This window comes from Cynoglossus semilaevis, chromosome 5 (genome assembly GCF_000523025.1).
Source record: "Cynoglossus semilaevis isolate Cse_v1.0 chromosome 5, Cse_v1.0, whole genome shotgun sequence".
In the NCBI taxonomy this organism is placed as follows: Eukaryota; Metazoa; Chordata; class Actinopteri; order Pleuronectiformes; family Cynoglossidae; genus Cynoglossus; species Cynoglossus semilaevis.
Window position 1 is genome coordinate 3,556,759 of NC_024311.1, and position 13,117 is coordinate 3,569,875.

General features: G+C 38.3%; 2 protein-coding genes and 1 long non-coding RNA gene across 3 annotated transcripts; 1 reads left to right on the forward strand and 2 right to left on the reverse strand.

The window, feature by feature from the left end:
• Positions 1–1,021: 1,021 nt before the first annotated feature.
• Positions 1,022–8,521, reverse strand: cmtm3 (CKLF-like MARVEL transmembrane domain containing 3). Its single transcript, XM_008309939.3, has 5 exons — positions 8,224–8,521; positions 4,291–4,446; positions 3,769–3,864; positions 3,558–3,675; positions 1,022–2,881 (listed from the first exon to the last, which is right to left on the reverse strand). The coding sequence occupies exons 1-5, from the start codon at positions 8,338–8,340 to the stop codon at positions 2,853–2,855; spliced, it is 516 nt and encodes a 171-aa protein (XP_008308161.1). The 5' UTR covers positions 8,341–8,521; the 3' UTR covers positions 1,022–2,852.
• A 134-nt stretch (positions 8,522–8,655) lies between these two features.
• LOC107988597 (uncharacterized) lies at positions 8,656–11,022 on the forward strand. Its single transcript, XR_001760089.2, has 3 exons — positions 8,656–9,241; positions 9,935–10,013; positions 10,136–11,022. It is a non-coding gene; the product is annotated as an uncharacterized LOC107988597 (long non-coding RNA).
• On the reverse strand, positions 10,026–12,714 carry cklf (chemokine like factor). Its single transcript, XM_008309976.3, has 4 exons — positions 12,555–12,714; positions 12,002–12,157; positions 11,308–11,403; positions 10,026–11,042 (listed from the first exon to the last, which is right to left on the reverse strand). The coding sequence occupies exons 1-4, from the start codon at positions 12,642–12,644 to the stop codon at positions 10,932–10,934; spliced, it is 453 nt and encodes a 150-aa protein (XP_008308198.1). The 5' UTR covers positions 12,645–12,714; the 3' UTR covers positions 10,026–10,931.
• Between the last annotated feature and the right edge of the window lie 403 nt (positions 12,715–13,117).

The window sequence follows — 13,117 nt, forward strand, 5'->3', positions numbered from 1 at the left end:
GAATGTCGACGTTTTATTCTACCGTAATGAAATGGTTGAATGAGGAGACAATCATGTTGGTGTTTTTGTCCGTCACCTTGTACTTCTGTGTTCACTTACACACCTGTAGAGTAACACAATCATCCACGTGCTTTGGAATTATAAACTGCCAGATTTTCAAAGACGAATTTCACAGTGTACAACTGTTTGCTGCAGTACTTAATGAAAACCGTGTATTTATGAAAAACTTACTGAAAATGCGCTTTTGCAGTAGTTTCCAGATTGTGGTGTAGACAGCCAACTGTGATTGTTTGATTTCTAAGAGGGGTAGAAACTCTCCTGCTTTTACAACGATGAATATATATAACAACGTGTTGGTCCAAGATGGTGAACTGTTGGCTGTATTTTCATATTTAACACATTCTGACTAGAATACATGTGTTTATAGAGAACATTTGAATAAATTGATTTGAACATTGTCCCAATTTGGGAAATACGTATTTTTCAAATTCACAGCCTTTTAGTGTAAACGTTCACCCACGACGCTTTCACAGGGTTAATAAATATATCACATTAGCTTAGACTGAATTTTGTTATATAAAAATAAAGAAAGGATCATTTCAATTTCTAAAAACTGAAAAATAAATTAGAAGAATAATGGAATTTTCTAAAAACTGAATACAATGGAAAATAAATTAGAAAAATAATGGAATATTTTCCATGCAAAATAATATCGCCCACTCAATTAATTTAACCAATAATTAAAAAATGAATATTTACTTTTTTTGGATCCAAGTGTTGACATGACTTTTGATATAATGTTGTGGAATTAAAAAAAAAAAATCAAACACTTTAAAGGAAGTGCTAAATATATTTTAGCTTATGCAAACTTTTCATGCCAACTGCTGTGAACTATTTTCAATAGGCACCTATTTTTATTTAAAAGGGAACTAACAATGAAAATAGCCACAGTAAGGAGCGTGGTGTGATTTCACTAGCAGCAAAAAAAAAAAAAAAAAAAAAAAAAAAAGACTAAAGCACATGGACAACAAGAATCAAGACCTTTATGTTCTGAGAAAACACAGTGATTCACATTTGTTTTTTTTCGTATAAATTACACTGCAGTTAGTGGCTTTAAATGTTTACTCACACGAACACAAACACACACAGGGTTTTTAAACTTTAGTTAATGAACAGAAATCAATACATATTATTCCATCGAAGGTCGAAACCCCATTCACTGATGCAGGAACCATAGATGGGAAATGGATTAAAATAGACATGGCAGACTGGAGACCAGATGTTCAAATCTGGCAGAAGTGTGCCGCTGTAAATGTCATCACGTTCTAATAAAGACTGAAACCGACAGAGCGAAGCTCTAAACTCTTAGACAATGGCCGTACACATTCAAAATCGTGTGAAAAGTCAAGTCAATCTAGCAAAGCCATTAAACCGTGACGTCAGTCTGCTGTACAAAGCAGTGCTGTGTTAGCCGTTTTAGCGTTAGCCCACAGTACGATGAAGGAGCCACGTCCAAACAAAAGTCCTACTTAGAGAAACAGTGAACTGTCCGTGAACTGGACAGAGGTTGTAACCAGCCAACCCATTACATATAAAGTACTGTATACTAATAATAACCATCTGTATGTTTTATGGCTGTGTTCCTAATCAGCTGACGCAACATTGACCGCCCACGATATTTATGTGATTAAACATATTCACTGGTGTTGATCCCACATACAGCGTGTATCCACTGCAACGTTCACTTAGTGTTCAGTCACAGCACATGGTTTACATTACTATCAGTTTTAATATTTACATATAAACAAATTCGTAAGGTCTGCCGTGTAAAGATTACTGACACCTACTGGTGACGTAGAGTAATGACCCAGTGACGCAGTATTGGTACTTCTGCTGACTGGCATTCATATTCTGATTGTAATAAGTCGATTTGTTGGTCTGTTGTTTATACACAAATGTCATAAACAGCGGCTGTGAAAACGTGGACATTTATGTCTGTAACCATTACAAAGAAAGCTACAGCGACAGTAGCAGTACAGGTAAACAATCCAAGGCAGTCCAAATGTCAAACAATGTACTGTCAGGTGAGAACGTGGATGATATTCTGTCAACTATTTCATTCAATAAACACCGGACCTTTAGGAATTAAATACAATTTAATTTCACAGCTTTATAATTTTGGTCTTCACTCAGGTTAATGACCTTTACCTACCTAACCTTCCCCTGATCGTTGTATACACTGAGGATGATGATTACTGTAAAAAGAATTAACAGAACAGAAGTTTTTCATTATTCTTCAAAGTATTTGTTTAGGGATAATTAAAAAAACACTTTTAAAATTTAGTTTAAAATAAAGTTTAAAATTCACTTCAGACTTATGTATGAATCAATGTTTGTACAGAGAAATAAAATCTGTTTGGCCCCTTTAAAGCAATAAAAATCACAACAGTATATGTATATATACTTATAACAGTCAGACATTAAAATGTCCTACACTGTTAAAATAAAAATGACTCTTCTTCTCCGTACTGTACTTACCAGCCCATCTGTGTAATGAACATCACAGTCATCTGTGTAACTTCAGACATTTTAAAACTCACTTCCAAACAACAGGTTCCAACATTTGAAGAGTGAAGCTTATCAGGTTTTTTAAAAAGTGAAAAAAAGTTTAAAAAAAACAAAACATACTTTCTGATATGATTCATTCTCGGACAAAAAAACAACAATCAAACAATCAGTGACACCTGATGTGGCTGTGACAGTAAACGGTCCTGGTGAAACTGTAGCCTCACCGCAGCATTTTCTATTTAAAACCTTTACTTTGTATCAGCTGGTGAAGATTCCTCCTGGTCTCAGTCTGAGTCAGAGTCTGAAAACTCATCTGAAAAAAAACGGAGCGACAAAGACGCAATGAGTGTTTGTCTTCAGTCCTGTCCTGTCCTGTCCTCCCATTGGTCCACTGAATTACCCTTCTAAAGGGTGTTTTTTTAAACAGAAATTACAATACAGATATTGTAAAAAAATATTAATTTGACAGAAAACATTATATTTTATATTATATTTGATTATATTTGTTGACAAAATGATGAATTAAAAAATATAAAATAATTTCTTCTAGCTATATGACATCATAAATAGCAGAACTTGTTTTGCTTCATATCACCACATTAAATATAACAATAAGACTAGAATTGAATAGGATAGAATAGAATATGGCAAAATAAACAGCAGTACAGTGCAGTGGAATTACGATATCAGCTTTAATAAAAAGAAAAATCCTTGAGCCTGACATTAAGAAGCATGTATATGTGAAATAAAACTAAAATAAGAAATGATAAAAAAATTAAAAAAATTCAAGGTTTAACGCCATGCTAAGAAATCCAATTTGCAATCGTCCTTGAACTAGAATTACTGCAGCAGCAGCTTTAAACCCGTACAGTGGGTTAGAGAATTAAATAGAATTGAATCTAGGTTTCTAAATTAAAGTATCCACAGCCTGGGTTAAAACACTGTTGTAGTCATTTCACCAGATTAGTCCTAGTGATAACAGTTGTTACCTGGCTCTCTGGTCGGCTCATCGTTGGACTCCCCTCCTGCTTTAAGGAAAGTGGCCAACTCGTTAAAAATGAAGTAAAAATCCAGAGCGAACACAATGGTGGTGATGAAGCCAAACACCTGTAAAAAAATAAAAATAAAAAAAATAAAATGTTACTTTTAAATGCAGTACTAATATGATATGCTGATATTGTAGTAGAACTTTGACAGTACCCCTGCAGCTTTGGAGGATCCGTCCGCATATTTGGACACGGCCATTATGGAGATGATGAAGTAGATGACAGACGCAGTCACACATCTCATAAAGTCCTGGAAATGACCACACAAAAAACAAATGCATAGCATAATGCTATCATTTAACTCTCTGTTTTGCTGCTACGTGAAATGCTAACAGTAGCTGAAACACTAACAATCCTCCTATCAATCAAATGTTTCTGACCGTGCATTTTTATTCAGCTCTTCTCCGCGCTCTCTCCGCTCTGTGGCGTTCATTCTAACTCGTCTGTGCACTATTGACCTAGAAAGGTTTCCTTCCAAACCATAACCAGGCACTGTTTCTACCTGACTGAAACCACACGTACACACTGTCGTTGACCCTGACTGGGTTCATAACCAGGAAATAACCACCATCGAATGAACTGTAGGTCCTTGTTTTAGCCGAACGTGTCAGCGGCACGGAAACAAAGCTACACTTCGCCTAGTGATTCGTAGTATAAAATAAACGGTTTTTCTCACCATAAGTGGCCACAGGAAGCCTTTAAACCTTTCATTGAATTTGGTGGAGTAAGCAAACACCAAGAAGACAGCGGCCAGAAACTCCAGCAGCGGGACAGTCACGAAGCCTGCTGCCGTGGACGCCGCAAAACACACAAAGGAGATGAATGACAGCGCCTGAAAAGACAATGAAAACAGGAGGGAGTTAGAACAGAAATAAAGTCTATTACAGGTCATATCAACTATATAACAGCGATCCATCGTTGAAGGATCATTACATCATTCAAAATCAAACATCTTTTAGACTTTATTCTGTTAGTATCACAGTCTGAATGACCTGTTGTTTTCAAACATTGCCAGATTTACTTGGGATAAAAACAGTAAAGGGATATGACTGGATTCTTTTTGAATGAAGTCAATTAGTAAAACTGAAGGACATTTTTTCACTGTGTCCCACTGCGGCCCGCTACCAAATAACCTACGGACTGGCACTGGTCCCCGGACCGGATGTTGGGAACCCATTGTTTTAGTTTATTTATGATTATGCTCAGAAACAGAAATTAAATGAGCTATTTTACGAAAAGGATGAACAAAATCCTTTGAAGACTACCAAAAATGTAAAATAAACGTAATCTACTTTCACTACTACACTGTATCTGATCTCTAACTGGGAACCGAGACAAAAGTGCGATACCGAAACATCACATTTTGAGTGAAAGGACTCTGCCGTCTGCGTGGTAGAGTTTTCAGGACAGTGAAGGCAGCACTGAAAGCAAGTCCAAACAGTGTGATGTGAAACAGACGCGTCCATCTTGTCTTTGTCTCCGTCAGTCGTTCGGTCGCAGCCTGGGGGAGGAAACTCCCCCCTGATCTCAATGTGAACCACTGCAGCTGCTGAGCCTTCACAAACCCTACTGTAAACACCAGGGATGTTATTTCAAAGGTTCCGGAAGCTTTTGGGGATTGTTTTTTTATGATTAGTTTTTTGGAAGTTGCACTTTAGACGTAGGTGTATTATTTATTAATGCTCGGAATCTTTAATAGGTGGAAAGATTAACGACAACAACAACAACCGGACATATTTATATTCAACTGTCATATATATATTTATATTTTAATTATTATTATTATTTTTCTTCACATTTATGGGATATACATTTAATTTTAATGACATTTAGAGCTGTTAGATAAATTGACAAGAACTTAGTCACAGCAGTGCATTTTTTACAGTTTCCCCGATGTAATAGCATTAGCTAACTTGTGTCTGAAAAACTATAACAAATGCAGCAGTTTCAAACTTTAACAGTTAGTCTTACTTTACCTTTACTTTAACCCGCGTTTCTATATTTTGTGAGGCTGTGTCCTTAACTTACCGTATCGGCTAGCTTATGTTGTCTATGTGTTGTCTACGTATTAGCTCTTAGGATTCGTCTTAGCTTAGTCTTTAGCATTGACCTATCGCCTTGGCTAAAATTTGATTTTCTAAATTGGCTAACTGATAACTTTTTACCCTACACAGGCTATCTTTTTTTGTACTCACATTAAGCTTAAACTTAAATATACTTAGTTTAACATTAATTAATTAAAAGTAATTACATTTTTACTTTGTCTAACCAGTTAAAAGTTCTAGTCTATTAGTGACATTGTGGTTTATTTTCACCAGCATGGCTTTATTCTACCTATATTCTTGTCTTTTTTTTTAATGTTGCCATATCCAAACACACTAAGCCAGGAATTGTGCTCATTCTCAGTTTTTATGTTTATGCCAAGAAGGAAAAAGGGAGACACACTTCACACACATTTACACACCACCACATGGACTCCATTTGAACATGCTCCAAAAAGCAGCTTGTTGCTAACAGGGGTTTGTTGCTTTCTGAGAAACCCTAACGAGGAGCTGACAATGTAATAACGCCTACTCACGGGGAGGTGTGTGTGTGTGTGTGTGTGTGTCTGGTTTACAGTACGCGTCTGACTGATACTCGTCGGTGTATCTGGCGTCTTAATGAAGCTACGAGCTGTTGACTCTCTGTGAGGATCACGACTAACATCTGAGATCACTTTTCTCTTCTCTTCTTTCTTTTGAGTTCATTTCTTTTTATTGTTTCTTTATTCTCTTGCGGTTTTGTTGAACACTGCCGCAAGGCCGGAAAAACAAAACAAAAAACATTGGTTGTGGTATTTGTTACCTCACTTTTCACTTCAAATATTGTTAATGTGTTCTTACATTATATCTACTGTAGTCAGTCACCTCAGAAAAACCTGTTCACTCAGTGGTTTAATTGATTTTAATTCAGTTCAGTCTAGTTTTGAAGCAAATATCATGAATATTTTAACACTCACGGGGAGGTGTCATGGTTCAGGGGCCACATACAGCCTGATTAGATACCAAGTGGGGCCGGACTAGTACGATTATAACATAATTACCTATAAATAACAATAAGTCAATGTTTCCCCCCTTTGTTTCCCTGCTAATAAGTACCAGTATATTAGACAATATTCATATTTAATGAACAATCATTGGACAAAATACCACGAACGTGAAGTTTTTACGCATTTCTTCACTTTTAAATTTCATCAAGCGGGCTGGTTTTGGCCCACGGGTCGTATGTTTGACACCGCTGTGTTAACGTGTGGTCGGTTCGACAACAGTCCTGTTTACAAACAAGTGGTGCAGAAAAAAAGAAACTGAAAAAATTCTATAGTTTTCTATATTTCTATATGTGAAATGTGAACTCATTTTGGGTTTGATGATACCTGAAACGGATTCCACAGAACAGCAGGACACAGAAGGAATTCTACAGGTGAACTGGTTCAATAGAAACCAGTGAGTGTCACTGTTGGGTATAGAGGGAGAAAAACTGAGATGCTAACTTTGTTCAGAAGGCATTTGGAAAAAAAAGTAAATCAAATCAGATATTGGAAACACATCTTAACTTCACTGGAATCAGAAGGTTTTCTAAGATAGACCGTATACAGTCATCAGTATGAACCACTTTGTGTCCTGACCTACTATTTGACCTAACAGACATGAATAGAAACTTTACGTAACATGACTAGATGGATTTATATTAAATACTTGTGGTTTTTTTTATATAATATTTTTTACAAGTTTCAGAAAAGAAAAACAAACCAAGACCTTTTGAATCGTCTGAATCGTGATACGCAGATTATTGACTTTTTTTAGCTGCTGAGTTTTAGTGGAGGACAATCGTTTCTGAAGAATTTTAGCCAAGGGCCACTGAGAAGAAGGAATAAAGTGTGTGTGTGTGTGTGTGTGCGTGTGTGCTAGATACAATGAGCACTGTGCTCCAGGCCACATGATAGTAGCAGCGGGCTAAAGGATGTGATGTCTGCTCTCACAGGGGCTGGTGGTCACATGACACAAATGTGAGACATCAAATTACAAAAAGACCCTTCCTGTAAGTCCTGCATGATGCTGCTGAGCCCTCCTCCTCCTCCTCCTCCTCCTCCCCCTGCCACACTGATACCAGACTCACTCAAACTTTCAGTTCCTGGTTTGGAGCTGACCAACACAAAAAACTTTGCATATAAAATATATTTCTGTATTGTTTTAAGTTTGTGCACAACTCACTAAAGTACCTAAGCTTTGCCCTGATTACAATAGTAATCTAAGTCGAATGACTTCGTCCTCACCTTGTTCCGGATGTGTTGATAAATAGTTCCAAAACTTTTTGGGAACTTTTTTAATCTCTCTCACCCCAGCTTCATTCCTCATGGGAAACGTCGTGAAAGCCAAAATTCACTGACTTTATATTGAAACAAACAACCTGTGTTCCCTGGTCGTGGACTCATGCAGCAACACATCACAGTTCTGCATATCCTACAGTCAGAGACCATAAGCACACAGGATAAAACCACACTTCACAGCAACAGTTGGAGGAGTGTGTGGCAGAGAAGAAGAGAAGAAGAGACCCTCCGGGCACGTCTTACCACTTCAGCTAAGAGCAGCATTCCCTTCCGTGAAGAGGCGAACTCTCTGCTGGGCAGAACCGACATCAGGACACTCTGGCGCGGTCCGGGGCTGCTGGGAGCCTCGATATCTCCCATTGTTGGTGCAGATGAATCCCCTCCACAAACTTCACCCACTGCAAACTGGACGTAACGCAGACAATGGAAACAAGTCTAATAGAGAGGCTGGAGTGTGTGGAGGCGTGGATGTAAGTGGAGGGTGGAAACGGAAACAGTGACAGCGAGGAAACGCAGTGCAAAAAAGCTTCCAAAAGCGCAACATCTGCGATTTCTCCAGATGTGAAACGCGATCATGCCGCGCCCACGTACAACTCTCTCTCTCTCTCTCTCTCTCTGTCTGTCTCTCTCTGTCTCTCTCTAGGATTTGATTATGATTAGAACAATTATGAAATGAATGATGACCACATTAGTTTGTAGCTCTCTTGTTCACAGAGTTGCCACAGACTCGTCCTTTATTTGGCAACTCAGTGTTGCGTCCTGCATTGAGCCAACACGGGACGAGATTTGCTCCGTATGTCTCTTTAAATAAACATGTTCAAAGACAACTATGTATTTTTATGTGTTTCAGTTAGTTACAAAAGTAACATTAAGTTATCAATTTCTTTAGTTTGTATTTTTAATGTTGCACATTTCACACAAACAGATTTCGTGTAAGGTTTTATTAACTGCACTTCATGAGAGAAGGAGTTCGTTAGTAACACAGCATTTCAAGTTTTAACTTTGACTAATTGCGTTCTTGATTAACACTTTACTAAAAACACCGGAATAAACTAAAACAAACGCCCCGCCCACTGGAGTCGGGCCAATCAAGTTGTTCCCGGTGGATACGTCACAAGGATGCTGGAAACAGGAAAAAATGGTCGCGGCGGGTGACGTCAGACGCCGAAAAAGTTTGCTGCGTGCATAACAAGCCACAGGTGTAGCCAGTTGTTCTTGTTGGCGGCTCGACCAGGTCCGGATATGAGGCTCAGATAGAAAGGTAAGACGCTTTTCCAGTTTTATTTCCGGTGTTCTGTCGGATTTGTACAGCCGTACACGTATCTGGTAGCTAAAGCGATGGGTTTATAGTTTTAAACACGGTACACTTTATGTCGGCGGAATTCCACCTATCGGATTTGCCGGTACACTTTATGTCGGCGGAATTCCAAAATACCTATAGTTTAATACACGGTATACTTTTCTGATGGGAGAATTGTAACTGTCAGTTTGTTTAAATGCATGTTAAAACATGCTGTACTTTTGTAATGGGTGTGTTTTTTGTGGATGATTTTTTTTAATTAGAAGTGAAAACGCGTGCTGCCATTGGTGAATTGAATCTAGAAGTTTCTGTAGTCACAGGTCAAATTAATAAAGTGTTTAACTTATTCATGAAAAATACTTTTTCCAAGGGGTATACAGATTTTATGGGCTAGGATAAGCAATTGCGTATTACAGCGTTTTCTTGCACGTGCGCATGCGCAGTAGATAAATCATACTGTTTTTGAATTTCTTTCTTTGCTTTGTTGAAACTAATTTAAAAATGATGTAGCCCACGTCCAAATGAGTTTGCTCATTGAATCATATTTTACCATTTTAGTGTTTAATTTAACTTAAGTATTTTCTATGGTAAATTCCTAAAAGAAACTGACTACATTGTGTTTAATGTTTTATCACCATTGTTTGAAATGAACAGAATTGGTGGGATTTCTGTGCACGGAGACCAGGTCAAAGTTGTCCAGTGTCAGAGTGAACCCCTGAAAGTGAAAGATAAGGTGAGCCATCTGTGCAGTCAAACTGTTTTTTTTTTATTTAAATAAGAATAGTAATAACTAACAAATGTGCTCACGCCAAAACATCAGTCCTTAACATGGTTTTCTCTGACTTTATTTTCCAGATTGCTCATCCTGAAGATCTTCAGCACAGTAAGGAGCGTTGTTTTATTTCCTTTTATGCTCTACCAGGACGCCGTTCCTTGCTAAATGTGTGTGTTTGAATGTGTTACACACAGCAGTACAAGGCCTCTTGGCTGCCGTGCGTACTCGTCTCCTTCATGTTCCAGTCTCTCCGGAATGTTTTTACCTTCTTAATGTAGGGTTCTCTGGTTTATATCATTGAAACGTTCTATAGTTTAGATGTCCTGTTTGCGGTCTGTTTTTTGGACGTTGTGGTTGTTTTCCACAGTTTTGGGATGTTGCTGTAATTTTCCACAATTTGGATGTCCCAATTGTGGCCCTTTTCCAAAGTCTTGGATGTTTCGGTTGCAGTCCAGAGTGACTACCTGGATTCTAGCTAGTCCAGGACTTGCCTTGTACTTTTATCTTTATGTATATTTGTGCGATTACGGTCTGTGATGTCGTTCTGTATGCACTTGGCCACCTCTGGTCTCCATTGTCCGCATGACCCTCCATCTTGATCAGCTTTATCTGTGGTGTGACCTTTTGGATTGGTTTAGGGCTGAGTGATTTGGCAGTGATTGGCAGATGGCATTCACCTGTGTTGGTTTAATTTACTGGTGTTCAGTCGGGGTTAATTGTGTTGAAGTGTTCTATGATCAGTGTAGGTGGGTGGGTAATTTAAGACATGAAATATTTTCTCCACTTGAAACCACTGCAGTATACTGTAGTAAGCCAGCTAAAATTGGTAAAAAAAAAAATTGTCGCACATGAATACTATGCAGTGCGATGCTTCATTTATCCACTGCCTTGTTGCTGTGCTTCATTCCTTGGTTTGTTTAGTGTGACGTTCCTGAAAAGCATGTAGCTGTCGATAAAGAACAGAAGAGCTGCCACGAAAAAGGCAATCTGGGGGAAAAAAGAAAAAGGAAAGACAGATGAGACCGGACTACCAATGCAGAATAGACGGTTTTCTCTCATATTGTTATTGTAAATATACAGACCAATACACAAATATATTTCTGGTGGGGCAGTGATCACTTTAGAAAGGTGGGATTTGAACCCGTATCCTCTGATAACCAGCCCAGTGTTTAACACTAGGCCATGGGCTGAAGACCGTACAACATTACTAACACATGAGACAGGAACAACAGAGTAAAGACAGACTTCTCACCCCTCCGGCCAATGTCCCTGCGTAGCTGTACGTTGTCAGAGCCATCAGGCCGAGGACAACCAGATAGACTGCTGCAAAAACTGAGTTAAAGAAGTCCTAAAGAGAAGACGACAGGACAGCGTGAAGGTTGTGAAACTCTATTTTTGAAGTAGACCCTCTTTATTCACTTCCGCTGATTCTGATCTCCATGCTGTGAGATAAGATCCTTACACTCTCCTCACCCTGAAGCCTATAAAAAGTTAAATGTATCTTCTGTCTATCTTTAGTGAAGTTTACTTTTACTTGACTGACTTTTCATTTCACATAGATATGTTGTCCTTATTCATAAAAGTTATGTTAATATTCTAATCTAATATACAGTTTTTTTTATATTATATTGATGTTCTGGGAAGAGGTGATGTGGATTTGAATCTGTTGACAGACATTTATGATTTTACCTAAATGTATCCCTGCAAAAAAAAAAAAAAAAAATAGCTTCATTGACTGATTACATTTGTTTTTAGGCTTGATTTAAGTCAAATATTCCCCTTTAGATAGATACATACACCCTTATTTCTGCCCCTAAAGGACAAAAGGCAACTTGGAGGACATTACAAAGGTTTTCTATTTTCCAAATTGAATGCATGGATCACAAGGGCAATAATCTCAAATATCTACGTGTTACTGCTTATAGTCATTGTCCCATAATACCCACAACAAAGGGCCAAAAGAAGAGTGTGAGCCTCTTATTGAGTTTCAGCAGGTACAGCATCAGTAGTAGTGACGTGATGACGATCTCCAGCACAGAGGCTGTGATGAACCGTGGTCTGGAACCGAGAGCGAAAGACACGAGAGCCACGCACAGAGTTACCTAATGCAAACAGAAAGACACAGCAGCACGCAACAAAAAGTATTATTAATAAAAGAATGAAATTTAAAGTTGTTGTGCTTCCGTCGCTGCTTCTGTTCTTCCTACGTTTGAGGAACGTTGCACCTCCAGAAAGTTAGAGGAAGTGGTTTCTGATCGACCTGCTATAAAGTGCACCAGTTTCTCTTCGCCATCATACTTTCAGTAACTACTCACTACAGAAACTACTACAACTACTGTAGCTGCACGGTCAGACGTCTAACGTGTATGTGTCCTGGTTCTGTTTTTATATCGTCTCCTTTAGTTTTTTTTTTTTCCCCATCTTGCTGATGTGATCAGAAAATCTAAGCAGCTCCGGTTGTTGCAGCAAAATGCCAAAAAACGGTAAAACAGATCTCACCATCTCTCCCCCTTTCAGCATGGCCCTTTTGGTTCTAAGGAAAGCCGTGTCCACCTCCACCGAGTTTGATTGACCCTGATCCGCTATCATGATGTTTAAAAGACTCAGATTAAAAAACACACACAGTTTCCTGCAGTAAACGCTGTTTCCTCAGAGCTACAGAGAGGAAATGACTGGTTGTAGAGTCATGAGTAATGTTTTGCATTTCACAAGTCATGCTGCTCAAACCCTGACAGAAAGTGTACCAACAGTTTGAAAAAGTTTGAAATGGTTCCAAAATTGCATCAGTGGATTTGACATCTCTGAATGATCAAATTGACTCTGATCAATTACATTTTTTATAATCTTGGTCTAAAGCAGGGGTGTCAAACATGCGGCCCGTGGGCCAAAATCGGCCCGCTAGGGGGTTTAATCCGGGCTTGCTAAAGTTTTTTTTTTTTTAAAATCAGAATTCAATCAAGTCCCATTGAAATTGCATGAAAAAAAATCCTCTGTAGAAATCTGAAAAAAAGTTGTGTGAGAAGTCCCTTTATATTTACATAAAACTTAACTGATTAAAAAAA